Source organism: Hippichthys cyanospilos, chromosome 13, assembly GCF_059441005.1.
Source record: "Hippichthys cyanospilos isolate Australia breed blue-spotted pipefish chromosome 13, RoL_Hcya_1.0, whole genome shotgun sequence".
Lineage (NCBI taxonomy): Eukaryota > Metazoa > Chordata > Actinopteri > Syngnathiformes > Syngnathidae > Hippichthys > Hippichthys cyanospilos.
The window spans coordinates 10,164,117-10,192,057 of NC_142381.1; the positions used below are offsets into that span (position 1 = coordinate 10,164,117).

The 27,941-nt window shown below is 39.4% G+C and overlaps 2 protein-coding genes across 2 annotated transcripts in view; one reads left to right on the forward strand and one right to left on the reverse strand.

Moving 5' to 3' along the window:
• The window catches only part of dock2 (dedicator of cytokinesis 2), a 97,654-nt gene that overhangs the window by 23,292 nt on the left and 46,421 nt on the right, over positions 1-27,941 (reverse strand). Inside the window, exon 26 of the mRNA XM_088430721.1 lies at positions 24,698-24,793. Coding sequence (XP_088286847.1) covers positions 24,698-24,793 — 96 coding nt within the window. The remainder of the gene's footprint in view (positions 1-24,697; positions 24,794-27,941) is intronic.
• On the forward strand, positions 686-23,900 carry insyn2b (inhibitory synaptic factor family member 2B). The gene is made up of 4 exons (XM_088430716.1): positions 686-810; positions 11,235-12,991; positions 17,004-17,078; positions 20,754-23,900. The coding sequence occupies exons 2-4, from the start codon at positions 11,520-11,522 to the stop codon at positions 20,935-20,937; spliced, it is 1,731 nt and encodes a 576-aa protein (XP_088286842.1). The 5' UTR covers positions 686-810; positions 11,235-11,519; the 3' UTR covers positions 20,938-23,900.

The window sequence follows — 27,941 nt, forward strand, 5'->3', positions numbered from 1 at the left end:
AACAAACAGCTAACGTATTTATAATTAAGATTAATAATTTTTTATTTAACGTGTGATTCATCATGCTTTTAATCATTTTCTTTGGTGAATAACACCTGGCTTGAATGCCTGGACATATTCTAAATCTATATTTTAAAATATGTAAAAGGTGTCAAAAGGGTAAAGCGGGGCACCGGAAAAGGAGGACAGCAGCTTAAACGGGTCTGAGGCAGAAGGCGAGAGAGGCGACCGTGGACGGAGAAGAGACCAAGATAAAAATAAAGTCAGTCAAGCCACAGTGTGTGTTATTAATGTGCGCACCAGTGTGTTTATGTTTGTTACAAGTGCTGGCATTAATCCCGGCCGCAGGAACGTCTGCGCTGCCAAAGTTTTACTCAGTAGTGATCCATGCATGCCAGGGTCAATACACAAATGTGTGTGCGCACACATGAGGGGGAATGTCATGGATTAGAAGGTTAAACGAGGAAAAAAAAATATTAAAGAAGAAATAAAAGAGCGATAAGAGGGTAATGATCAAGGTGATGGACAAACACGCATCAAGATGACGACTGCATTAGTAGCAGACGGATGAAGATGACGATAGAGTGGTCGAGAGGAGCGAGAGAGAGAGAGGTAAAAGAGAGAGAGAGGGAGTGAGAGGGGAAGGGAGGGAGGATCACTGCAAGCATGTGAGGATCAAGAGCAACAGAACGCGAAGGAGGGAGCAAAAGAGAGCGCCAAAGACTCGCAGAGGACTAAAGGATTATTAGAGATGTGAGCAAACAGATGAGGGAACAATCAAGGGACTAGAAAAGACCAGGAAAACATCAAGTAAGTCTCTGCCTGTATGTTTATGTGTTTATGCGCAAATAGAATGAAATTGATATCTTACGACCCTCTGCTGAGCCCCTTACAGTCCCTGGTGAGCACTTTTGTGTTTAGCCCATTGTTGACATATGAGCAGGTATTTGAATGAAGGTGATGGTGAGTGCATGCAAACAGGTACCAGAGATCCAATGGGACAGAACGACTGCTAAAAAAATGCAAACAACATCAAACTCCTCAGAGTGCATTTTCCTTCACAGCTCTGCAGATGTGACAGCTGTGCATCTTTGTGTATAATTTTGGTCAAGAAGTAACAACTAAAAGACCGAGACCAAACGCTGTGCATCCATCCAAGTAAGCTTTCCGCATTTCTGTATTCGTGAGAATTAACACTTTTACGCCCTACACTTCCAGATGTTCCCGACTGTGTGTGTGAGTGAAAGAGGCAGAGCGCCTCAGCTGATTGCTATTAAAAGCCCATGTGCCAATCGCTCTAATATGGGATTATATTGCATGGCAATAACCCTCCTCTCATAGACTAATGCTGGCCCTGTGGTGCAGGCAGAAAGATGAGCGCCATAAAGTCAGCTTGAATGCATTTTCAGGAATAAGACTTGGAAAGCGGTTCATTTCTGTCCCTCAAGTTAGAATCTGCACTCCTATGGGGCTAATTATTGGAAGCTGTGTAGACCTACAGGTCCTAAAAGGTGTCAAAAGTTCAAAGGAACCACCAGAGTATCTTATGTGCCCTGAATGTACGCTTTTGAACGGAACCCTAGAAATTGGACATAATCTGTTTACTACCATATGTGGGCTTTTGTCTTGAAAGATAACGAAATAAGAAATACGTTGTTCTGCAGTTAAATTTGAAATTTAAATGAGATAAAAAATGTTATTTTGTTGCTAACCAATCCATTTGGTCACACTGATATATGGGTTAAAAAGTCTTTTGTCCTTCTGACCTTTCTCCATGGAAAGGTGCTTATTCTACTGAATAACTTTAATTAAATTGAGGCAACCTCTCTCACTTAATACCACTTAATATCGATGGTGCATTCCAGTTTAAATACATGTTAAACAACAAATTCCATTTTTAAATTAGAAATATGAGTTCCCCAGAGATCCATTTTGGACGATTTTGTTATTGTTTACATGAATGATTTTCTTTGTTTTTGTTCAGTCGATACTTACAAAAATAGTTTTGTACACACAAATTTGTGTCCATCCATCCATCCATCCAATTTTCTATAGCCACTAATGCTCATAAGGTTCGCAAGCTTGATGGTGTCACATAAATATCGGTCAATTTGAAACATTCTTGAATAAGCAACTAGCTAAGGCCAATACTTTGTTTGAACGTAGAACATTATCTTTGAATGTTGTCAAAAGGGCTAATTACATTGTCTTTTTATGAATAAAATACAATTATCTGGACTAATAGCAATTGTTGATGCATAAAAAGTTTATTTTCCATTCATCCACCCGTCCGTCCATCCATTCGCCCATCACAGGATAATTGCTGACGATCCTCTAGAAACACCTGACAGTCAGGTGAGATGAGGAAGATGAACCCTAATACATTGTCTTCTCACATTTCTGTTCTCTTATCACGTATTGAGGATGGTCCACATGGAATATATCTAGCACAAAAAGCCAAAGTAAAGACAAAACCGATACCAAGTTAATCACTCGATGTCAACATACACCCTCATGGGAATTCAACTTCCGACTTTGTGGACCTACTGTACTCCCCCCAATGGGAAAAAGGATAAAGAGGGATGAGGATGTCAGTCAGGTTCCTGATGGAGAGGTTGGAGGCAACATGCAGACAGGATGAGTGATAAGTCAGAGCAGAGATGGAGTGTGAGAAAAAAAAACAGCATAATGAATGCACATGGACAGGTATGAGCTTAAGCTGTAAAATATTTGTTGAATCAAGCACAGTTGCTGGAGCAAAAGGGGGAAATTTAAATTCACACAAGTCAAGTGACCACACTGACCCGGCACAAACCATTAACTGCAACACAAATCAATTCCATCGGTAGATGGATTTGTCAATAACTTGTTCCCCTGAAATATTTCACCCCTTCAATGCTTCAATAGATAGCTAATGACTCGTATGAAGTGTCACTCATAAATCAAAAGAAGAACATACTTTTTCTTCCTGTGTGGGCCTTGACTGGAAAGCCATGCCACTATGAATTACACCCTGTTTAGCATGCCATAGAGAACTGAAGGCTGGATAAATGCTGACTGAAATCCCTTGATGAAACAGATGAGAGGGGCTTCCACTTAAAATTGAATATTTGAACATCAATAAAAGTCAACCATTACTCATGACTTTCGTCTTCACTGGGGTCACGAGTGAGCTGGAGGTGGGGCACACTCAAGACTGCTCACCAGCACAGACTGACAAACATGCATTCGCACGCAATCATTATATTTGAAGAAAAACAAATTATATGCGGTAGGGTATCTTGTGTACGTTGTGCGTTGTGAACGGTCCACGAGTGCACCATTTTGCTTGAAATGAGTTTGCTATTCTGCTTTTCCTGAGCATGTTTTATGATGTTTAGTGACAACCAAGATGGAGTTTACATTAACACAACAAAAAATAGTAATTATAATAACAATAATAATAATAAGAAAACTATTTAGATACAAAAACAGAAACATTGCAAATTTGCAAGTGCTATAATGAGAGAACAGAATATTAGCATTAGCTATTTTTCTTCTAATTTTGGTGTTATTTTACATACTTCAAGTTGATTTTTTTGTAGTTGAACAAATATAAAATTCAATAATCATATTTATTAATTGTGACAATACAAAACAGTTGTCATTATTATTATTTCCACCATCACCTTGCCTTCAAAAATGTATTATATGAATGCAATCCCTGTGATTGGCGAGCAACCAGTCCAGCGTGTAACCCGACTCCCTGAATTCAAGTGCGATTGGCCCTGTGAACTTAATGAGGATAAGCACTAAATATAATGGATGGATGCACTTTAAATTATATCCTGGAAGGCAAACCTGATAAAGATCCAAAAATTGAGTTTCCTCCTTAAATCATGCTGCATCATCTCTTACATCAGTCATAGCTGAGTAGTACAGCAACTCATACACAAACACGCTTAAGCAAAAATGTAATATTGAAAGAAAAACAAACAGCTGTAACAATGAGAAGCTACCTAAAAGATGATTTAATTCCCATGAGTGAAAGAAGGACAGAGCAAAATTGAAATGTAAATTCACCATGAACCCTTAAATTACATTTTCGACTAGCGCAATGAATGTTGAATGTGAGGGTGTAAGGTTTTACCTTTCCAACTGACTTGAAAAAGAGAAAAGATGAACGAGTTCATTCTGTCACGTGGCGCTTCGGGGGAAACTTTTGGGCTTAATTAGGCCGGCCCGCCTGACATGTTTGTCTTTTTGCACGATTTGGAGATTAGCTTCGGTGACATCTGGCTCTTCAGCTGAGAAGCTGATTATGGCGCATTGTCCCTTAAAATTACAGATGCATCCAATTAAAGTTCACAGCAAAAAGGAGCAGGGAAGAAAACAGCTGTGTTGGTTTTCTTCCCGTTTTGTTGTTGCTGCCGCTTACTTCTTTTTTGTAGTGCGGGCATAAATGTCGAAACATGACACTTTGATGAAATATTGAAAGGGATAAAGATGGAATGATGCAGAAGCCTAAACTTGCAGAATCAGAATACTCGATTCGCAGAAGAGAAGAATACAATTTAATGGCAAAGGTGTAGGACTTGCAAAATTCCCAGAAACAAACACGCAATGTCTTTCCCAAACACATGCTAAGGTTAACATATCCGTGATCATAGCAAGTTACTTCAAAACTATAATGCATTACTTATTAAGTTTTATTGTAATATCAAAGTAACCAGTTACATACAATATTACTGTATTTGAAATGTAAGGCATTACACTACTATTTCATTACTTTTATATTACTCTCACCAACATAACTGGAAAGGTGGATTTGCCATTCTAAATGTAGCTCATTACGCTCATTACATGTCTAGTGGAAGGTTGGTTTAAGCCAGTGCAAATCATTTAATCTGTATTGTATTGTAAACCTTAAAAGACATGACAAGATACAACATTTTCTTTTTTTTATTTTATTTTTTGTATACGTATTTTAATCCCTTTATTACTTAGTTTACAGCTTACAGTGTAGTGATGCATTTCAATGTTAACATTCAACAGACATTTCAAAATTAGATGCTTTAATTAAACGTTAATAGCTAGCCTGCATCATTGTTATTGTGTGTGTTATTGTGGTATTGTGTGTAACATACTGTTTAACCTGAGTTTTTGCGTGCTTGACTAAAACAAGTAAGCAGATTGACTATTATTAATTGCAATTGTATGGTGAAAATTAATGTTAGTTTACCAAATCATTATTTCTAGTTTTGATAGGGATCTCACTGACAAGGTTTCGAAATGCTGGCAAATCGGTGGGAAGCAGCAGCGTATCTTCAACGTACGACATACTCCACCACAAGTCACCTAACCTTTTAATGTCAAAGTGGCGTCCCTGAGGAGAGAACGATAATTTTGCCTGCTTTGTTTTATCCCCACCCTTTATTCGCCGCGTGTTTTCCTTTTACTAACTTCACGTTACAATGGCACCGTTCGAAACGGTTTGTCAAATTATTGGTGCTATTTGGCGAACAAAGTGCATATAACTATAATATTCTTCTTATCGTTGATAAACTGAAAGTAATGGGCGTATGCATTACTTTACTTTTGTAATGCATCACTCCCAAAACTGGTTACATGTTGTCAACAATAAGCTCGGCTTTTCTTTGTAGAAAAAAACAGTCGTCACATTCCCACTTGAATGCATTTGAAAAAAAATTCAGGCAGACACAGATCAGGTCTCGGCTTTGTGCTTGTTGACTTTCATAAATATGCAAAGAAATCTCTGGTGAGAATCTTGCAGGCTTATTTGGATTCATTTGAAGAGGACCCTCAAGGTTATTGCCAATGGGGGGTTTGTATCTTAATTTTCCATTCCTATGGCCCTTGATGCTTAGAAACAAGTGTTTTGATTATAAATAAAGTAGCAGCTCGAAGGGTGGTATTTACAATATTACACCCAACTTGAATTTGTAAGTAAACACAACCCCTGTATAAAATATGCCCCAATATCATCAATGTGAAACGATCCATAGCATAAAATGTGTTATGTTTTGGGAGGGAAAAAAAAAGCAACGTGACTACGTTGTTCAGAATGCTAAGAGCCTCAACAAACTCATAAAGTATTTACTGTCTTCTGGAGGTGAGGGTTTGAAGATGAAGGAGCGAAAGGTGTAATCACAAGGCAGAAATTGCGCATCTCAATCAGGCGCAAGCACACACACACACACACATGCACACACGCCAATCGCCTGTTGAATAATGGACCTCACCTTGAGACGACAGGGGACATGATTCGTTGGTGCTCGGTTACAAGTGGAGACGGGACAAACATTCCTACATACACACGCAATCAAAAAATCCAGCGGCATGCAAAGTGATGCGGCTGAACTTGACAAGACTGAGCAATTATGAACAAATGGGAGTTGTGGAGTGACCCAAAAGTAATCTGTCACAACAACAAAAACGACCCCTGGCATTATATTTTAAAGTGATGATTAGGATTGCCTTGGCAGCTGTAGCTATTATTACTTAAAATCTGTGTTCAGAATCAACCAATGACATTCAAAATGTTAAACGATAGTCGGGTCACACCTGCCACCATTTGATTATACATTAATAAATATCAGATGATCTGTTTTTGATTTTCTAATCAAACAATTTGGGGAACTGATCAGTGACATCATTGCTCGCTCTGCAAATAATGCAAATAATTGTGCGTTATTATTAAAGCCAAGGTACACGTGGCGAGCTAATTGTTTAATGTCCATGATCAATACGTGTTATGCTTCCCTTTCATAGATGTGGGAAGAAAAATGTGTTAAAATGTACAAAACGGTCATGATCATTTTGCTTAACTGGGAGCTTAGCTGGTTCAGCGGATTGGTTGCGTTTTGGAAGCTTTTTCTAACGCGATTCTTTTGAGCCAAAAGCCAACATGTTTACACAACATTGGATCCACACAAGAATGGTGAGACCACACACACAAACATATGCTCATCCAGACCTCGGGCCTGCCTGCCTGCACCGCAGACAATCGGTGAGAAGAACAAACATGCCAACTGGCAAATTAAATTCACAGCATGTAGAAACAGACTTCAGTAAATCGAAAAAGACGCTATTCAAAATTCGGTGTAGTGTTTAAAGGTTATGTGTGTGTGCGCTTGTGTGTGTGTTTGATAACAGATGGCCAAGATTGCATTGAGTATTGATTACGCTCAAGCAGCAAGTGCAGCTTTACACATTGCCCCTTATTTACTTGCATGCTTTTATTTCACTCTCTTCCTCTCTTCTGTCTATATTCTTCAAATTATTCTTTCTGCCACGTTTGGAGATTTCAACTTGGGGAAATTGGCCTTTCCATCTCTTCACCTGACATGCTTACATTACTCTTCTCTTAATGCCCAATCCTTCTTCATCTGTTCTCTGGCTTCTTATGCTGCTCACCGCTTTTTCGCGCCTTCCTGCGCTGCTGTTAGCCTTGCGCTCCTCATTTGTCGCCTCCTCATCATCCCCCCCGGCCAACAACATTACCTCCGCCTTCTCCTCCCTGCTCATTTTTCACCGTCAGGGGTGAGATGTGATGAAAATACAAAGAGTGGTAAAAATCTAAGCAACAGCAGTTGAAAGGATGACAACATTTGAGAGAAATTGAGAGCAGGGGGAAAAATAAACTCAAAACAGCATTTGGAGACAAGCCGGTTGTCCATAGATGCATTTGAACACACAACAAAGAAAACAAAGTTCACTTGCTTTAACGTCCAGTAGACGGCAGCTGTCTATACTCGTCGTTACCGAATGCATGACCAACAACATTGCTGTATGTCAAGACAGATATAAACGTGTTGTGATCACAAGGTTTACTAAAATAGGGTACATTTATACCAATTCTCAATTATCTTATCTCTGATTTTTATCTCTTTGGCAGTCCAATTTTGTGCACCACATACCACCATAACAAACACCAAACCAAGAAAAACAGGTGTGTCACGATTGGCTGTTGCATGTAACTTGAGCATTTGTGATTTTTCAGTCCACAGCAAGTGGAAAAAATGTTTTTATAGATACTAACTGTACATTAAAAGTTAGTAAGTAAACGAATTAGAGAAAAACTAAATAATCACTCTCTACTTTAAATTACACATAAAAAGAAAAATAATATCGATTAAAATGTATTCCTCATCAAAGTTTAATCCAAATTATACCTTCAATATGTTGATTTATGTATAGAAATCAACACAGCGTTTAGCAGAGGCAAGAACTCAGATTGACATAAAACTGAGCAGTAACTAGTTTGGAAGCTAAATTGAGTTGAGTGGTTATTAATTGTGAATCAGTGAAAGTCATCCACCACAATAAAGATAATGAGACAAATTTATTGCCATCAAGAGATTAATCCATTCAGAGATTAATTAATTAAGATTTGTAATTAATCTGAATCATCTCTTTTCAATCTCAACCTCAATCTCCCAAATTTCTGAGAAAAAATCCCTCTCTGGTCTTTTTTTTTTTTTTTTTTTTACATACATTGTGTTATTGTAATTTATACAAAGCTTGATGTACACCAAAAAAAAAGTGTCTCCAGTCGCTTATTTGCTCCACCAGACAATAACAGAAAAAGTCATAACCATTTCTCTTTTGTTGTATTTTAAACTAGTCCCAAGTGCTGGCTGCAACCTTTGGTCTGAACCGTCACGAGGAATGATGCTGTCTTCTTTTGTCAGTTGTCAAATCTTTAGAAATTAGCATTAAAATAAAAATAGTACATCCTCTGCCTTGCCGAGTTGCTCAAACACAAGAATATTGACACAGCTTACTACATTGGCATCTTTGTTGCTATTATTAGCTGTGGCTGCACTCACAGCTGAGTGCTTTGCATTTATGTGGTAGGCTAAACTTTAGCTTTAAGTTTCGTGGCTCCTTCTTCCCAAAAAAAACATATTACTCTGTCAAAGGCGCCATTGGGGCATTTTTAATGTTAAATTTGCCAATAATCATTCTGATAACCATCACCATAGCATTCCATTTTTAGGTCGTCTTTCTGTCCCCAAACATTTCCTCCCACAACAGAAGCCTATCAGGTTATACCAAACACAATGACAGCTAGTCAGTGTCCACTTCAGGGTGTGATTGATTTTGTTTTCCAACCCCCAACAACTCAACCCCGTGTATATTAAAGGATTTAATCGGCATACAAAAAGCACAACGTTGATTTGGAAGCCACATAGCACCATGCAGCCTCTCACAGGTCAATCTTGGTACTACAATAGACATCTGACTTGGAAGAGCAGACCTGAGATTGTTGGTAGAGATGATGGTTATGAGTGTGGTGTGCTGTTTTGACCGTTTCAAGTCCACCACACACTTTAAGAGGAGTATGCTCACACTATCCATTTTTTTTTCTTCTGTGGGGTCCCTCACATTTTAATAAATATATACCATGCTTTGCTCAGCAATGAACCTCATGGGAAAAGGCACTAAAAAATAGATATGTAGATGGGTCGTTGGAATAGTATTTTCCCTACTAAAAGATGCTGACAAGCACTGCTAAGACGGGGAGGGAGATGTAATGTTCACTTACACACATATTCACTGTATGTAAACACCTGGTGACATTGTCTCTGGTATGGCTGCAGTTTGGAGGAACAAACCATTGAAAATGAGATGAAGTGAAATTGCCTTCAATTGACTATGCCAGAATCCCACAGCAGACACTGGAGCACACATTCTTCTTAAATATGCAGACACACCTGCTGTCAACACGTTCACAATCTTATACGCAAACATTGTCTGGCTCACTTATCTCACTTGCAGCGAAATTATCACCTGCAATTTATTTTCCATTTCTCTTGCCCCTGTTCGCTGTGGTGCACCTCATATTTAGATGTCTCAAGCACAAACACACACATGCAGAGATGATATGAACATTTGTGGTGAAGAACTGTTGGTACATTTAGGAACTAAAGATGATGATGGAGCTTTCTAAACACTTAAAGTCATTCATTATGATAGGCTATTGAGAAGTACTGGAGCCAAACAAATGAAAGGCAAGCTATTTAGAGATATTTCACGATGCCAAGATGTTTGTGTGATTCACACAAGGACAGCACTTGTCAAAGTGGCAGTAACACCATCGCGTTTCGTATGTGGCATGAACAGCAGCACAAAAAACACACTGTTTGAGCTGTTTGATGAAATCTTAATGAGCTTAAAAGAATCCTTTTAGTTGTTAAACAAATGAAAAGTCAGACAAAACCACAGAGAAAAATAAAAATGAGAAAAAGTATTCATATTTCTTCACAGCCTCCAACATTTGATAAATGATTCTGTAGTTATTACATCGTTTCAATGTTTGTATCACTTTTTAGAGATCCGATAGGACAGCCAAAAGTTTTTTTTAAAATTCTATTTTTTAACATATAACATGCAAATTTTTAGGCATCAAAGTGTGTTATTTAAATTCAGCAAATTCAACAATGTTTGTCTGGAAGAATGGTGGTTCAATTCTTAGCATTCTGTGCACCATTTTCCAGGAACTTTGACATACTCCCACACAGCAAAATAATTTATATTAGGTTAACTGCAGGCTGAATGTGAAATCTACATGTGAATGCGATTATGAATGTTTGTAAAAAACAGTGCTTCAATAATTTTTTGGTACGTTCCACCGAAACGAAGAAAATATTTCTTAGCTCGTCATACACACACAATTTGATGTGACTATAAATATCAATGTCTAAAAATTATATCCTTATTGACTTAAAGAAAACAACAACATGAAAATGTGAATACACTTTCAATAAGGAATAGCTAACATTGTCTTTTAGTCGATAACGGTTATAGATTTGAATTACTCAATGAGGACAATTAGTATAGAAAATATGTTTGGATATGAGTTTAGTTTTATCTGTTTACAGAATGGAATGGTCTCTAATGCTATGGTTACCTTGTTTAACTGTACTGAAAGTGCAGCGTCAATCGAAAGTGAACATTATTTTGAAAAGGCACATCATTTTAAACATAACTCCTTTTGGAAGTGCAGCTAATGAACTAGTCTCTTTAGTGCCTCCAGGAGATAAAGATCTGTTTCTGCCACCCACCTGTTCATCTAATAAGAGCTTGATAGAGCTGTATTGATCTGGAACCTAGGCAACGTTAGAGGCTTACAGATGCTGCTAATGTCTGTATCGCCATGCCAGACAATGATTATTCTCGCACTCTACTGCTATTTCTCTCAGTCAATGTCTCTCTCTCTCTTTCCCTAGATGCAAAGAGTCTTCACCAATTCATCATCCGTGGGTCATTGGTCAGAAGCTGGGGAAAACCACAACAACAGAAAGTTGCTAAAATACTGAGGGGATCATCAATGAGAGGACATTGAGCGTTTGGGTCCCGAGTGGCCATTGAGTGGCGAGCCGTCACATTCCGGCACATTACTACTTTCCTGACCCACTTTCGATTGGATGTAATCCGGCTGACTCTGACTGATGTCCCTGCTCGCCCCCTCCCCCTTCAGCTCCTCGGGGGGCTGAGGCAAGCTGCCGAGGAGCATGGGCAGGAGGGTGGCCGATCCGACCAACCCTGTGCCTGCGCTGGGGGTTCCCTTGGCAGTGGGACGATGGGGCCCGCTGTGCAGTGTCGGGGTGCAGACTTCTCCTGGATTGCGGAGTCTCCCTTCCATCAAACGACACGTCAGCCAAGCGGCCTACCCGCAGCGATCCCTCACCATGGCAACGAGTGCGATGGAGACAGCGGGCGTTATCAGGAGTGACGATAAAAGTCTGCCGCTGTCTAAGGAGACGTCTCAGAACGAAATCAACAGCCAGACACAGGATGACATGGGGTCACAAGGGTCGGGCAGCAGCGTTTACTGCCAGATCAAAACGATACGGACTAATCCAACGGACTCAAAAGCGAAACGGATACCAAAGTACGTCAATGGCAGCGTTGTGGGTTCTGACATGTTGGGAGGCGTCTGCACTGAGGCCTCTGAAGACAAGGAGCAGAGCCAAGACAAAAGACGGGTGCAGTCTCTACGCGGGGAACAAGATCGTTCCGCGTTAAAGCCCAGGGGCGTTTGCCCGACCGTTCACGCCACCCCGCCTCGACCATGTCGGATGGCGACGACCTCTTCGCCCCAGCTTTGTGGAACATGTGGGAGGAGACGGTCGCAGCTCACCCAGTGCACGGGCGCATGCCGCAGGAGGGCAGTGCCTCGACTATCGTCCAGCCAGACTTTACCGCACCCTCCATGGAAGCAGGGCGCAGTGCAGAACCACTCAAAAAAGGAGTCGGCTTCGGATGCTAAAACCCAAGGCACATCTGTGAAAACCAGTAAAATCCCACAGTTGTCACACACTATACCAAAAACACACAGTTCGAACTCCGGCAGCGCAGCACCCACTCAGAATAAAACAAAGAATCAGCAGACGAGGCCGCATTCTGCAGAGTTCACACACTGCAAGGACACGGCCACACAAACAGCTGACACACACTCAAGCGGGACTGTCTCACAGGCACCACTAAGACACTCTCCCACTAAAACAGAGGGAGCAGAGGCACTCTTATCAGATAAACACAAGCATGATACAAGTCAGCATACAAATTTGAGTTCCAAACCTTCAGAACCTTCTGATCATACAAAATGTAGCAACCCTCCAGCTCTCCCTGTTAAAATCTCCCCCAAATCTATTGCCGCCAAGCCATCCAGCCTCCCAGATTCTAACAAAAACTTACAACAGACAATAAACAGCCCCAAACCAGACTCCTCTAAAGAGACAAAACTAAAGAACTACACGAAAGAGAAGAGCAAATCTTTAGATGAGCACACTCAGTCTTGCAAGACACACAAAACGGCGCAATGTAATGGGGCTCCAGGGGGCCTCCTGGCTGGGAGGCAACCCTGCGGCCTGGAGAGCAAGTTACAGAGTGTGGAGGAAAATCTTGTGTCCAATCAAGAGAAGATCAAGGTGCTCCTCAATGTCATCCTCGACCTGGAGAAGAGCAAGGCCCTCAGTGAAGGGTGAGCCAATGTGCTGGTCGATATATTTTAAGTTTTAAAAGTCAGATGATTGGGAATCTTTTTCTCGGGATTCCATACAATAATTTCATCACTGTCTGTGTTTCCCAAACTAACCTCCGAATCGAACTTGAGCAAATACATATCATTGAACGCAATTTGTGGAAAATACAGTACATTGGACATCATGTAATGAATTTAAAATGCCATGCCTGTGGAGATTTGATGTAAAGTGTGTAAGTATGTGTAATCCTATCTCTCAATTCCTAAGGGCATTGAGACAATTTCTTGCAAATCCTACACTTATATCTCATCCACCTTATAAGGTGAGTAGTCACCATGGTAACACCATTCCTTCCAAACGAGAAAGTATTGACCCAAAAGAGAGAGGGTGAAAAAAAGAAATCAGTTCCTCAAGCCCTCTCTAGTTCCTTACTTTCTTCCAAAGCAGCTTCTGCCCTCACTTAATTGACCAAACACTGTCCACTTTTCTTTTTTTTTGAACCTGCTCCAAGCTATGTAACACTTACAGCTTCAGACTAAGTGCGGTACTATACCTCTTTTGCCATGATTCTTTATCTTTCATTCTTCCGCAACCCTAATGACATTTCGGACTAACAAGCCCGTGTCTCTCACTTCTCACCCTCTGCCATCTGCATCCACCCTGACAACCTGTCCAAGATTCAAGTACATCGTTATGTGTTATGATTCATTCCTACTGTTTGCCTCTTCACTTTCTACCTTGTCGCGCTCCCATTTTCACCTCATATCTCTCCTGTAGCCTACATGGTGTTTCTTCAGCTTCCCTTTTACCTTTCTTACAAGCACTCCTTTTCAATGAATGCTGATCTAGATATTTCACATACTGCACACTACAGGCAAAAATGTGGACAAACCACCTCATTCAATCAGTCAACACTGTGAATAAACATGAGGAGTTATGTATTTAATAGAAAATGATGTTTTATATACTTTAGCGTCTTCAAAACAGCCAGGCATGTTTTGATGGGCTTTAAGGGGCTTATTCAGTAGAATTTCTTGCTTTATTGTGCCAAAGTCAGTTCAATACAACGGCCTATTGGACGTCTGTTAAATTCATTATAGGGACATCGGCAGCATGAACAAATACCCTTAGAGAAAGGAAAACATGTGGCTATCATTACTTCAAGAAATTGAATGAAAAGGTGTGTTCAAACATTTGGCTTGTGCTATACATGGTCAACCTAGTACTGTCTCTTGGACGGTAACTTATTATATCTCAAAGTAATTGAAGATTAATGGTGTAGATCATTTGGTTGCCGCCAGCAGAGGTACTGTTGATTTAATCTTTACTACGCTACAATAACAAAGTAGAATAAAACCATGGCTGACATTAGGAATTATTTAATAATTTATTAATTGCTGTTTATTTTGCTGATTCAACCTTCTATTAAATATAGTACGTTACTGTATTTCAAATTGACATTGTGGAAAATGCACAAACACTATGATTCAATTACTGCTTTGGTCCATATTATCAACAAATCAACTAATTTTGCCAAAGTTCAATCCAATTAGTTTTACTTCAATCCAACATTAAGATGCAATGGGCAGAACAGTGGCTGCTTAGCACATCTGCTTCAGAGTGCAGAGGTCATGAGTGCGAACTCATGAGTGCCAGAAGCGAAACGGCTTCTGCTGGAAGGTACATATATTGGACACTTCAAATTGCCCTTAGGTACGTTTGTGAGTGTAAATGGTCATTCGTTTATGTGTGTCCTGTGATAGGCTGGACACAGTTTAGGGTGTACCCTGGCCACTGCCCAAACACAATTATAATCGGCCCCAGCACGCCAGTGACCCTTGTGAGGACAAGCTGTTAAGAAAATGGATAAAGATATAATCCATCTGGCTACAGAAATTTGACAATATTTATTATTGAGAAGGTGATTAGCTGTTGATTATATGCCACATATCAAAATATGAAAAATATGAAAAGGTTATGTCCTACCGCACCTGTGCTGCATCTAGCCAAAAATTCTTTCTAACAGTCTGCCTTGATTTAAACAGCGCTGGGCAATCCGCCTCGATATCGACCTGTGACGGAACACCCATTTTTTGAGTGTTTCATGATGTGAAGTCTCAATAATACACGGACTGTCTGTACTGAGCCTGATCAACGAACGTAAATCTGCTTCAGATGGTGTTCAGTCTCTGAATATATATATATATATATATATATATATATATATATATATATATTTTTAGGCGTTATACAGCGCTTGCATTGGATATAATTTAATGATGGTGGCTTCTAACTGTATCATCCCAAATGCTTTGAGCAATTCATTAATTAATTAAAACAAACCCAATCGTGTCTTTGTTTAACACATCCATTTCCTGTGTAGCGTGTTCACCTAAACTCTTTTTAAACACGGAAGTGCCCTCGCCCCCTCTATCAGGGTAGACAGATGTCCGGCACAGCAGGCTAATCCCGATCAGATTACATTTGTGAAATGCAATTAAATGTTTAAGGCTCCTAAACTGAGTGTGCAGGCACCCCCGCGCTGCGTGCGAGTAACTGAGTGTTATGGACGGAAAATTAAGGACAGAAAAGTCAAGATGAATGGAGGAATGACTATAAAAAATGTGCAAGTCAGGTCAAACATGATTTCAGCTCACAGAAGGAAACTGCGATAAAGAAAAACGACTTCTGCTGCTGCGCTCAGCAAAAAAAAGTCTTGCTTTTGTTAATGGTAAATACAATAGAAGTCACGCGTTCTCTCTTAATTAATTAAAACGACTATTTATTGACAGGCATCGGTTGTCTTAATGAGCTTCAGTTGAAAAGAGAAACAAAGTGTTTTCCATTGTGTGCCAGGCCTCTTGAATTCTCCCAATTATCCCACATACTTTACTTCTGAAAATTCAAACGGCAACCATTGGCTTTGCAGAAAAGTCCGCCTGTGCTCTGAAATTGTGTGTTTTTTATACCCTTTTTTTGTCTTCATTTAGTACTTATTTTTGCGACATTTATGCGAAAAGTACTCCATTGTACGTAGAAAACTTGATTCTACAATGCACATCACAATAAAGACTTTGACTTCCATCTACTTCCATCAAAATATATACTATAAACACAAGTAAAAGGAATGTCTTTTTAATGGGTCAGGGGTGGGCATCACCCATGAACAATGAAACCTTCTGGTTTAGCATTCTGATTGTGATACATTCACAAAATCTCTCTTGTTTCACTTTCCTTAAAACTTTCAAAAGATAAGTTTTAATACAGTTGCTGCCCTTTACTTTAGACAAAGTTGCACCAATGGGATATGTTTTGAAAGATTCCCATCAAAAGAGATAAGTCTTCGCTGGCTTTCCGAAAACATTCGGAACAGAGCTCCTCTTCGGCAATTTGAAATCCGGAGATAAAATGTGTAGTAAACCTCACAAGCTATTTTGGTCCTTACAACAAAGAGACCCAGCTGTGTGCAGTATGAGTGGGTGGAGGGAGCAAGGAAGGTTGTGACATAACCAGTTAGGAGTAGGACCTAAAAGAGAAAAATCACTTCCAACTTTGACAATTACACACTAACTTCACGTTGTGTGTCTTTCATTTAAAAACATTCTGTCGCAAAGTTATATCTTTCATTGATAATATTTGACCAAAATAAAAGGGGAATTCAGAAAAGAATTACAGATTTATTTTTTTTTTTTATGTACATATAATGTTAACATTTATTATTGGTATACAGTAGGTGTTTTAGGGGTATTCAATGTGCATGTTTTTTTTAACATATGCATTCATGTTAAAATAAATTGTTAATTTTATATTTAAACTGTATGCATCTATTTGTTTATTTTCAGATAGGAACTTCACTACAAAATAAGAAGTGACTTAGTTACTAAGTGATTTGTAAGTGATGAAATGCGTAGAAAAAAATTGCAATTAGTTTTACATTGATAAATAAACTTATTAAGCGTTAATAAACGTTTAATAAATAAATTTGTTTATTTATTTATTTATTTTTTGCAGCCGGAGCTCATACAGAACAGGTCAGGACATTAACAACTGTCCCACCTGCCAAAAGACAGCCTGCATCATCTACAGGTAACAACACAAACTAATGAGCTTGGCGCACTGTCCTGTATTTCATTTGTTTTGATGTTAAGGTCTGTTTTTGTTCCTTGTTTGCTTTCCCAGCTTCAAAACATATACATATACTGTATGATTATTTTCCTTTTCTTTTTGATTACCTCTTCACTCTGGTCTCCTGCTGAGTTTGCCCTTTCTGCTCTCTCGGATACGATAGACAGTACTTATTTAAATCATCACAGTTTTGATGCATGAAATGTATAAAGTCATCTCTCATGGTTTAAAATCATCATGTGAATGATGTTACGCACCCGCAGAAAGTCATTTAAACAAAGGCAACATTCTGTGGATGCAAACACATCACAGCTGATAAGTCCTGCTTGTCTTTGTAGCGCAAGTGTAATACCTTGCTAAGTCAAAGCGTTGCGAGTTCCTGTGCAGCTTAGGGGTGTGTGTTCTCACAGTCTGATACATCATATACCTGTTTAATCCTCAAATCATTATGCAAATCAGCAGGTTCTCATCTCGTGAAAGCAGCCTCATTTGCATTTCATGTCATGTGTTGTAGCCTGGATCCAGGTGCCCATTGCCAAAAGCCTTTATCATTCCTACCACACTGACTGCACACGCTTAGCTGCAATATAATATTCCCTGCATAAATGCAAATGCGAAATCCATGGTTAGACAGGTGCTAATTAACCAAACAAAGCAAGCTTTGTTTTGTTTGCAACAGATCCCCCGTTTATCAATTTCATTTGTGCAGGCAGTCCATGACGACCTAACAGTAGGCAGAACCATGCACTCCTCAGAGGGATTGTTGCATCCTGAATGAGAAATACACAAAGAATAAATCAGCCAGTGGTTGTGCAATTGTTCAATTATGTATTTGTCCATCCCTTAAAGAAAAATCCTGTCAGTTGAGATGACAAGAACGCCTGGGATTGAAACATCAACTATAATGATTTGTGACTCAAAAAAATTGGGTTTTGATCTGGGCTGGCTGCCCGAAGATATTTTGCTTTTGCCGTCCTTAATTAAAGTCAATGATCGGAGTCAGAAGAATAAACTTTTGACAGCCCCCTCTGTTTTCCCCTGAGCTCGAACAACAGTTCAAGTGGATAGAGGAACAGAAAACTACATTTGATAGTGAAAGAGCATACAAGATGGGTGCGTAAAGTTAATAGACAGTTGCAATAGCCATTCAAATCATGATTTGGCAACAGTAAGGCGAGCTAGAAAGCCTCACGTCTAACGTGACATGTACATGCTGTGTGATTGGATACTCAGTATGGGAGGCAGTGCTATGCAGGTCAACCAAGCTTTGCCTTTTGGCTGTGACAATCCCTGTGTCTTGTGCTTCTATAGGGCAGTCATTCTGTGCCTTTATTTAAGCGAATTAAAACATACAATAGAATAAGAGTCCTTGTTGGAACTGAAAGGCACGGAAAAACTGTACAACCAAGTCATTGAAGCCTTTTTGAGGAAAGTGTTTTGGGAGACAGCCGTGTTGGTGAGTGTAAGCATTTTATTTTATGAATTTATTTTTTCATGTGTTTTTGTATTTTTATTTATGTTCAAATAATAGTATGTAAATAAAATTAGGTTCTTCTTATATTAAACTGCATTTTGTAAATTAGCGCGCAATCTTGTTCACGCTTACCTCCTCTTGGTGGACTTAATAAAACTTTGTGGACAAATAATTTTGCGAGTTTGTTGATGTTTAAATGCTCAGGAATTTAGCCTGTCTTGTACACGATTAAGATAATGCAACGCCTAGTAATGGATACGTGTGCTTCTGTATATGATTTCTCTAACCGTACAGTAAATGATTGTATTATGAAGGGTATTTAGAGGGAGAGAGAGAGAGATTAAAACTTCAGAGGTAGGGTATAGTCTGGTGCATCTTCCTGAGATTGTTTATTGATGGAAGTCCCATTGTAGCTGTAAACCTCCCTGCCTCCTCCTCTCCCTGCCTTCATCCTTGATCTCTTATTCAGTGTGCCAGGACCTCTCCATTGTCCTCTCTCTTGTGGCGTCTGAGGCCCTCACTCAGCCTCTTATCCAACTCGTCTAACTGCTCTTTTGAGGCTCTTCCTCATTCGCTCTGCGCTGACCCCAGATTCATGAATGCACAGATAGCTTTAAAAATTCCATCTTTCTCTGAGAGCTTTTCTTTTTTGCCCTGCTCACATCCACCAACCAAGTCTCTGTGCAATCCCCTTCTTATCTAACATTTCACCACAAAGCTTCTGGAAGATAACCATGTTCAAGTTCAGAGTAGCAAATCAGTCAAATAATTGATCACAAGTAGGAAGGGGTAGACCTTTGTTTCTCCCTTCTGGCATGGGGGAAATGATTTTTTTTTTTTTTTTTTATCCAGTTACTCCAAAGCACTTCCTATACAAAAAAATTGGGAACCAACGACCTCTGAATCCATGGTTCAGCAGTCCCACAGACATTTCACAGAGAAGGAGGAGACAGAACAATTTCCACTGCAATTAACAAAGGCATTTTTGGAAAATGTGTAGGCAGCACACAAAGTTCTTTGCTTTTAACGAGTAAAGTAACTGGTCATTTTTGCCATTTCTTCCTGAAACGTGAGCGATTCCACTAAACATCTCGAACTGGTGTTGCGAACAATTATTTCAAACCAAAACCATGAAAACACATCCTATTTCCCAAGAACTCAAGGATGGAATCAAGATTGCCATGACAAGAAAAATCACTCCAGGGGTGCATGAAGGCGTGGCAGAGAAGGCTGAAAATGTGCTACTCCAGCATGATAAATTAGAAGGGAGGAATGGGTATGAAATATGTCTTTTGAGACACCAGTTCTGGAATTTTTCTGACACATCTCATATGCAGACAATTCAATGATTTTCTTCCCTCTTAAGCTGTTACTCATATTACAAAGTCAAACCCAGCATAACTGCGAGGGACATATGCGCATGCAAAGTATTTGGCCACGATTTTAGTTTTTATCACTTCATTCTTAATGCCTTCAACTGATACTGCTGTACATTTTTGCTATACTTACACACACACAATGATTAAAACCACACAGTAAGAAAGGTGTGAGGACGTTCCAAAAAAATGACCTACAGCGATGGACACTTCAGAGAGATTAGGTTGGGAGAAGTGTGTGTATGCGTGTGTGTGTGTGGGGGTGTGCGTGCGTGTGGTGGGGTCAGGGTGAGGGGGAGGCAGAAGGAGAAGAAAGCCAGGAGGGTTTTACTTTGAACACATCACACAGACCATCCACCCTTTCAACATCCTCTGCTTGTGTATTTCTTCTCTCTGATCGTTTTATTTCCAGCCCACCGATTCATTCTTCTCTCATCTCGAGAGCATATGATAAATGAAGAAGGCTACAGTCACGATAAAGGCACGATATGGATGATGCATGGGTTAAGAACACAGTTGGCATCTTTATTGAATTACATTTTGAAACTATTCTTTGAAGTGTCTGTGTTTTCTTAGTAGATTTCCTCTTCAAATTAATATTTCTTCTCTCCTTCTCTTGTCTGAATAAAATTGTTTAATGGTCCTGTCATGACTGTGTGAAAAATGAGCCGCATAATAAAAAAATAACTGCCACCTGACTTGCAACATTACCTCTGCATCTACAGTAAATTGCAGGGTTTGCTGCATGTCCACATTAACCACATCTCCTATTGTCACTCTCTGCAGTGTGGAGCACGACTTCCGCCAGCAGGAGGGACGCTTTCAGGGGGTGATGGAGTCCCTGGAGGGGGACTACGACGTGCCTGCAACCCTTCTGACCAAAGCCGCGGTAGCCACTTCCCAGCCCAGCCGGCCCAGCGCCAAGGCCCGAGTCAAGAAACTCCGCAAGAAGTGTTTCTGGTGGCTCTGATAGTAGCACAGCAGCCTCAGAGGAATATCAAATGCAGACCAGTCCAGAATGTTACACTGCAAGGGAATTTCACTGTGGTACTGTGGCTTTGGGAATTGGACACCAATATAAAGGCCGAAGGAGCTGCTAAACTTCCAATGTACTGTAAATCGGACCTATTCATTAATTTTCATTTGTGGTCCAAATGTGGAGCCTGACTTCCCATTACATAGCCTGTAGCAAACAGATGGAGCATTAACACTGTAGACCGTTTGCCACTTGGCAAAGAGTTTGTCCAGGAAGATACATCAAAAGGATTTATAGCGGAAAGGATTTTTGCATATGGATGGAAATGAATCACAAAGTGGCTGTTTTGGCTTAATTGTGATGGGAAAAAAAATCGAAATAATACAGAAAATTCCAGAAATCCAACAACCTAATCATGGTACACTGTTTCAAAACTAGATTGTAGCAATAAGGGAAGCATCAGTGAGGACGTGTGGAGGAACTCAAACAGAGGAACTCAATAGAGCAATAAAGGGACACAGCCTGATGGGTAGAGAGTGCAAAGTGCTTGAAATGTGTTCGGCGGATACGAGGAACAACATGATAGAGTATCTGATCACAGACTGACAGGCTGTCTCACGTTATTAACATTTGTGTCACCACTGACCCACTGACTGATTGAATCTATACTGCATTTCCATTCAAAGTGGAAGCCAAGGCTGAAATTTTCGTCAAGGGTTCTCACTTATGGTACATTCATTCAGGATTCATACATATGTAACACAAGTGAATCTGTTCCAATCCGGTTGAAAAGTGAGAGTTGAAAAGATGTGATTTTCAAGCTGATAAAAACAAGTATTTAAAAACACATTTATTATAGTCTAAATCTGGTTGAAAAGTGAAAAGCTTTGTTGTCTTTGCACATGACAGCCTTCCATTTTTGTTCCAACTGTCCCTGAAGGTTCATGCATAAGAAATTAACTGAATAATTGCTGTTCACCTTGACTGAGTATCCGTCCCTAACCCCTGTGCTTGAGGTTATTAATCTTAACCACTGGACTATGCCGATTCAGCTAGTTGGTGCAGGGTGTAACATGTAGGCAAATACAGCATATATCAACTCAAAATTGTCCTAATTCAGTTTGGTTTGAATACATTTCATTTCTGAAATTGTTTTGAAGTATATTTGAACACAACTTCCTTTTCAACGAGTTTACATATTTACTTATACAAAATCTGGACCATATTGGACAGGCTGCATGCCTTAAAATATTCACAACTATTTTTGAAAAAAAAATTACCAATGAGAGAGATTAAATACATTCTTGTTTGAAATGACTATTTTTGGATTAAAACATAACCCAGTTTCCAACAACTATTTTTGGACAAAATTTGAACCCGAATGGAACGGCTAAACTATCAGCGACTGTTTTTGGACTAAAAAACAAACAAACAAACAAAAAACATGCAAAGTAGGTGTATTGGACTCTCTAAATTCCTCTTAAAGTGTGATTGGGTGCGTGAATGCTTGTTCGACCCTATGTGCCCTGCAATTGGTTGGCAACCAGTTCAGGGTGTCCCCCACCTACTGCCCAAAGACAGCTGCGATAGGCAAGAGCAAGCCGGCTCTAGAAAACAAATGGTTGGATGACTGGATGGATGGATGGATATTTTTTAACTAAAATTGGACCATATTAAACAGATAAAACGCAACCCTGTTTTTAATGAATATACTGTATTTGGACCAAATCAAGTCTAAGGCAGCCGTACTGGATTTAGCCCAAAATCCAACACCCAGAAGACCTCTGGTGCCGGGTGGGCAACTTTCTAATAAAGTTTATGCCATTTTTGTTATTGTTAGTCAGAGATTTATTTTAAAAAAGACCGTGTAAAGTGATTAAAGATAACTGCAGAAAACGAATTCTGAGAACAACTATGTAGCACTCACCTGTGGATCAAGCGTTAAACTATTTTTCGCCTTTTGAGTTTTGTTGAGCTCTTAGGCAGGGCCCATGCAGCATGGCCCTGGAATGAGTTGCCCCTCTCTCACCATATAACAACTTGAGCGTGCGGTTATATTAACTGCAAACTCCAGTTAAGTTAGCAAGCTATGCCTACACCCAGAAAATACATCATTGCTTCAGAAACTCTGCTGGTCGGTCCGCTTTAGAGTACCTCATTGTCTGCTGTGAGTGTGCGCACGTCACGGAGAAAAAGATGGAGAGCAAAGACAGACAAATCTGACAGTCTAAATCTCGACTGAACATTATCTACTTCATGGCTGCAGAAATTGTGTTTGTATTTAATTGGATGTATGGTAATAATGTTGTGGCGAGTCAGTGTATACTACCCTGAAGAAATAAACAGATATTTCAATATCTAGAGTATAAATCTGACATGCAGCCTTACAGCTGCTCCTGGGTATTGAGGATACAACACTCACTGCAGACAAAATAATCCCCACGTCTCATTAAAATGTGAAATAAGGCGCTGTTTTTTTAGTTTGACATTGTGGATTCAATTCAGGTGAGTATGCAGTTACACAATTTATATAAATGCAGACATATTATTAGAAGTGAATCACTTGTGTAACTTGAAAAAAAAACCATGGCTGTCTATGTAACACAGTCTCTCGTGCAAATCAAACCAAATCAGTTCCAGTTCCAAGCAATGTAAATCGTTTACCTTAAAAGCAACTAATAGCAGCTATTAGCTGACAGGTATTCCACATTTACAAACCTGGATGATACAACTCTAAAATCGCTCAGCCGTCTCTCTGTGATGTTATTTTTTTTTTTCCATAGCTGTCCCATAATGGTGTCCATGCTTCTCATATTCCTCCTATGTGTACAATAAAATTGTGTATTTTCCACCAGGCACACTATTGCTGACTCATCATGAAGTGGACTGTATAAATTGCAAGTATGGTGTTGTTTCATAATAACACCCAAAGAGTCAATAAATTTATCTGAGATCTCTCTTGCTGTGGTTTGGCACATTGGACGGGCATTACATTCAGCAAATCCGAAACCAATCACTCACCACCCATAAAATGGGGTAAATCTGCTCAAACCAATTGAATCTAATACAAGAAACTTCATTTGACTTTGATGGACAGAATTTCTAGGTGCAGCCGACGGGTCGAGGGGGCCCGGTTTGGGGGTCTAAGCATTTCATCTCTGCTATTTGCAGATGATGTGGTGCTGTTGGCTTTCTCACGCCGTAACCTCCAACTCTCACTGGAGCGGTTAGCAGCCGAGTATGAACCAGTCCATTGCAATGTCAGTTAAATGCCTGTTTCAGGCTACTTCATTCACTTCGCATAGAAGGAGGAATTGGACTTTTTTTTCTTCAATCGTTGTTCTTTTGTGGTGGTGGTTGGCTTTAGAATGACGTCATAAAGAGGGTGCGGCAAAGGTAAGAGTTCATTGTTTATATGAGCACATTTTGAACGGTGGAAAGCTTATAATATGACGATATAAGCCCTTCAATGTTTTACATTCAACAGTATTTTCATTCTATTCTATATGTATCTAGATGAGGCACTTATGAACACATTCACATGATTTACAATGACAATGTGGTACTGTGAACATAGTTGTTATCAAGGCAAGGTAATACTGAATTACATTTTGCACACAACAATATGGTCGGTTAACATCTCTTGTACAGAATCTCCCAAGAATGCTCAATGTAGCTTATAATTTAGTTTCATTATTGCATATTGTTATACTTTTGCTGTCCATTATAGGAAACAAAGAATCACTATACTTACAATTAGTGCGTGCTCTCTGCCCATTGTGATGACTGTTTGGTTGATGATCCTCAGCAAAGAAACCACAATGTCCTGGATGTGCTGAAACGTTTCCCCCTGAGAACAGAGCCAAGCAAAAGAAAGCCGGAAAACAGATGAGACAAGGAGCTCAGGTGCTTATAATAAAAAAGATGCTCAATAGTGAAAAGAGCCATACAGAATTTCCAAAGGTCAGTCAAAAACAAACACAGAATAGTTCTCACCATGCAGAAAATGAGCTTCAGTGAAATTTAACTGTCATTTTACGATTGGACTTTTGAATTGCATGAGATTCTGACATTCAGATGAAAATGCACGTGTGTGTGCTTGTGTGAGTGTTTGCATAAGAAATATGATCCCTTTGAGGACACATTCCTCATTTGCGAAGAAGACCAGGCTAATTCAAGTCTCTCATTTTTCACATTCTACATTCTTGAAGCATCATTCCCAAACCTGAAACCGGAATGCTGTTTAGGTATTGAAGTATGAAATTGGAAGAACTGAGGCAAAGTTTAAATTTTCCTTATGGTATTGCTCCAGGCATTGCTAAAGGTACAACATCATTGCTTCAAGAAAAATGTGAGCAATACGATGAGCAAAATGACTTATATTAAGAAAGCAAACATTAGAAAATTGTGATCAAAAGTGCAGGTCTGCTGCTTAAAATTAGAACATCTGTTTAAAAAAAAACGTACAACTGTGATCAAAGTATCTCTTAATAGTTCCACACATGGGGAAATTCATGGATTCCGCTTAAGCACGTGTTTTCCACTAAAACCTTGTTATCATAATCTGCGCCTTTGCTGATCAGCCATGCCGAAAAACTGCAAGGGAGGACCAAAAATAACCAGCCGCCAAGGTCCCAAAATAACAGATGTTATCTTACAAAGTTTAAAACAAAACACAACAAAAGAAACATGGAACTCTTCCTTCATCTTAAGAGGTTTTTCATAAATAAACCCTCCACCCACACACATACACACTCACACATCAGGCTGTGAATTTCCGTCCTTCTATCAATGCATCTCTCTGCTTCTCTCTTACTGTGGTTTGGCACAGCATCTTAATCACGCACCACCCAGAGAAGCAAAGAGGAGAGGGGCGAAAACAAGAGGTAGGAGTGCAACATAAGAGGTTTGGATGCAACATCTTTCCCATCACCACTTTCCCTTTCCTTCTTGTTGCCATGGTTATTATGCTCATAAAGCCAAAACTGAGGATAAAGGGTGCAGCAAATGGATGGATGGGAACAAACAAATGGATGGATGGGAACAAGCAACTTTTAAAAACACATATGCAAGGAAAACAATTAATCACAGCTTGTGATGTGTCTAATTTGATTGAACTTTGCTGTGTGTCCGATGGTTTCATCAAGCAATTATCTCTTGTGAGTAATTGCTTCAAACAAGAGAGGGAATTATTGTTTATCATGTCATCCTGCCCTTGTGTAACAATCCCGAACGAATATACAGATGGAGACAAATGCTTTATTAATTTCAACAAGGAACACAAAAGTAAACATTCAAGAACAACAAACAATTATTTGCTTGACTGATTATATTATTTCATGTTTTTTCAACACAATGACTTATGGGATCTGAATACCATGATAGGGTGGGAAGAATACTGACTGTAAAAAGATAATGTTATGTTGATTAAAAATGTAACGTGCAATTTATCGATATATAATTAATTGTATGCAGCATAGGCTGCCATACAAGTAACATATTTTTTAAGGATGGCTCTGCTCATTTCAGCGAGACGATGCCAAACCACATTCTGCATATGTTACAAAATAGTGGCTTTGTAGTAAAAGCATTGTGAGCATTAGACTGGCTTGACAGCAGACCTACCCCATTGAGAATGTGTGAAAACGTTAAATGAAGATGTACATCAGGCAAGAATTTCAAAAAAATGCTACCAACAAAAAGCCTCAACATTTTTTGTCAACAATTGCTGAATGTTTTTTGAATGTTGTTGAAAAAAATAAATTGATGAAACAATGGGGAATCATGACTGTGTCCCACCTCTATTTTTATTTTATGTTTTGCAGGCATCACATTTTAAATGATCACTTATTACTGAATGGTTGTAAAAACAAAGTTTTTAGGTTTGATCACTGAAGCTCATATTTTACTGGGTACGAAAATGTGTGAGTTTTGACAAAGGCACTGAATGCCAGTTCACTTAAGGGATTCGACAGTGTTCATTCAAGGTTGCAGCTGTTCTTTAGATGTTCTTAGAAGATAGGGAATTTTGAACATTCAAAATGTCCTTCCACCAAGAAAAATAATAGACTGTTTCAGAACAATTAAGCAAGTTTCAGAATGCTTTTAGAATGTCTTCGGATCAATTTTGACATTGAACGAAGGCTGACAAGATCATAAGAGCCAATGCATTCGATATCATTCGCCCCTCAGTGTGATAGGCTTTTAATGATCTAGTTTTTATATTCAACTGCAGCACTATGTTTTTCATTTTGCCCAAAAAATTGAATGAAAATCCTGAGTCATAGCTTTTATACCCAAAAATATGTGAGCATTTGTACATGCCGTGTCATTTTCACACTCCGCCATCCCCTGCTTTCACTCTACCCTCAAGCCAATGCAAATCCATCTCATCACCATTAATTACATGTCTTTTCTCCCCCTTCAGTGTTGTAAGCCGCTGCTTCATTAGCGCAATGCACATGAACAGAAAAGGAAAAGCAAAACCTTTCATTCTTGAAAAACCCGACAGCTTGTCAAAAACTCAGCGCGGCAATTAAAGACAAAGATACAACGGGTGGATACTGGTGAGGTGTGTACGAATGTTGCAGCAAGGCAATAAAGTCTAATAGGTCTGCGCATGCCGCAATGAGTGACGAGATGATTAAGGACAGAAAAGCCTAAGGCGTGTTACTGTACTCTTTCGAATGCACAATTCAACGAGGAGCCTGTGAGTTACGAGGTTAAACTGTGCTAATGATACTGACGAATCAAGGCCGAGTAGTCTAATTGGTGGACTTAAACCACCTTTTCTTCTCATGTTTTAATAATGCCTACTTCGGTTTATTGGCTTTAAGTGCACCTTGCATTATAATAAACTCAAATAATGGTGCACCCATTGTATCTTGCCATTACATTAATTATTGTGTGACAGTGTATGGGACGTCAGTGGCTTATGGCCCAGGAATGTTTTATCTTAAAGTGAAAATAAAATGCACCTTTACATTTGTGTCGGAAGT

What these genes read in the sequence shown, in the direction of transcription:
- insyn2b (XM_088430716.1), top strand. Translation starts at nt 11,520, where the DNA reads ATGGGCAGGAGGGTGGCCGATCCGACCAACCCTGTGCCTGCGCTGGGG. An exon ending in AGCAAGGCCCTCAGTGAAGG is followed by an intron (nt 12,992 to 17,003) that starts GTGAGCCAATGT and finishes TATTTTTTGCAG; the next exon opens with CCGGAGCTCATACAGAACAG. An exon ending in ACAGCCTGCATCATCTACAG is followed by an intron (nt 17,079 to 20,753) that starts GTAACAACACAA and finishes CACTCTCTGCAG; the next exon opens with TGTGGAGCACGACTTCCGCC.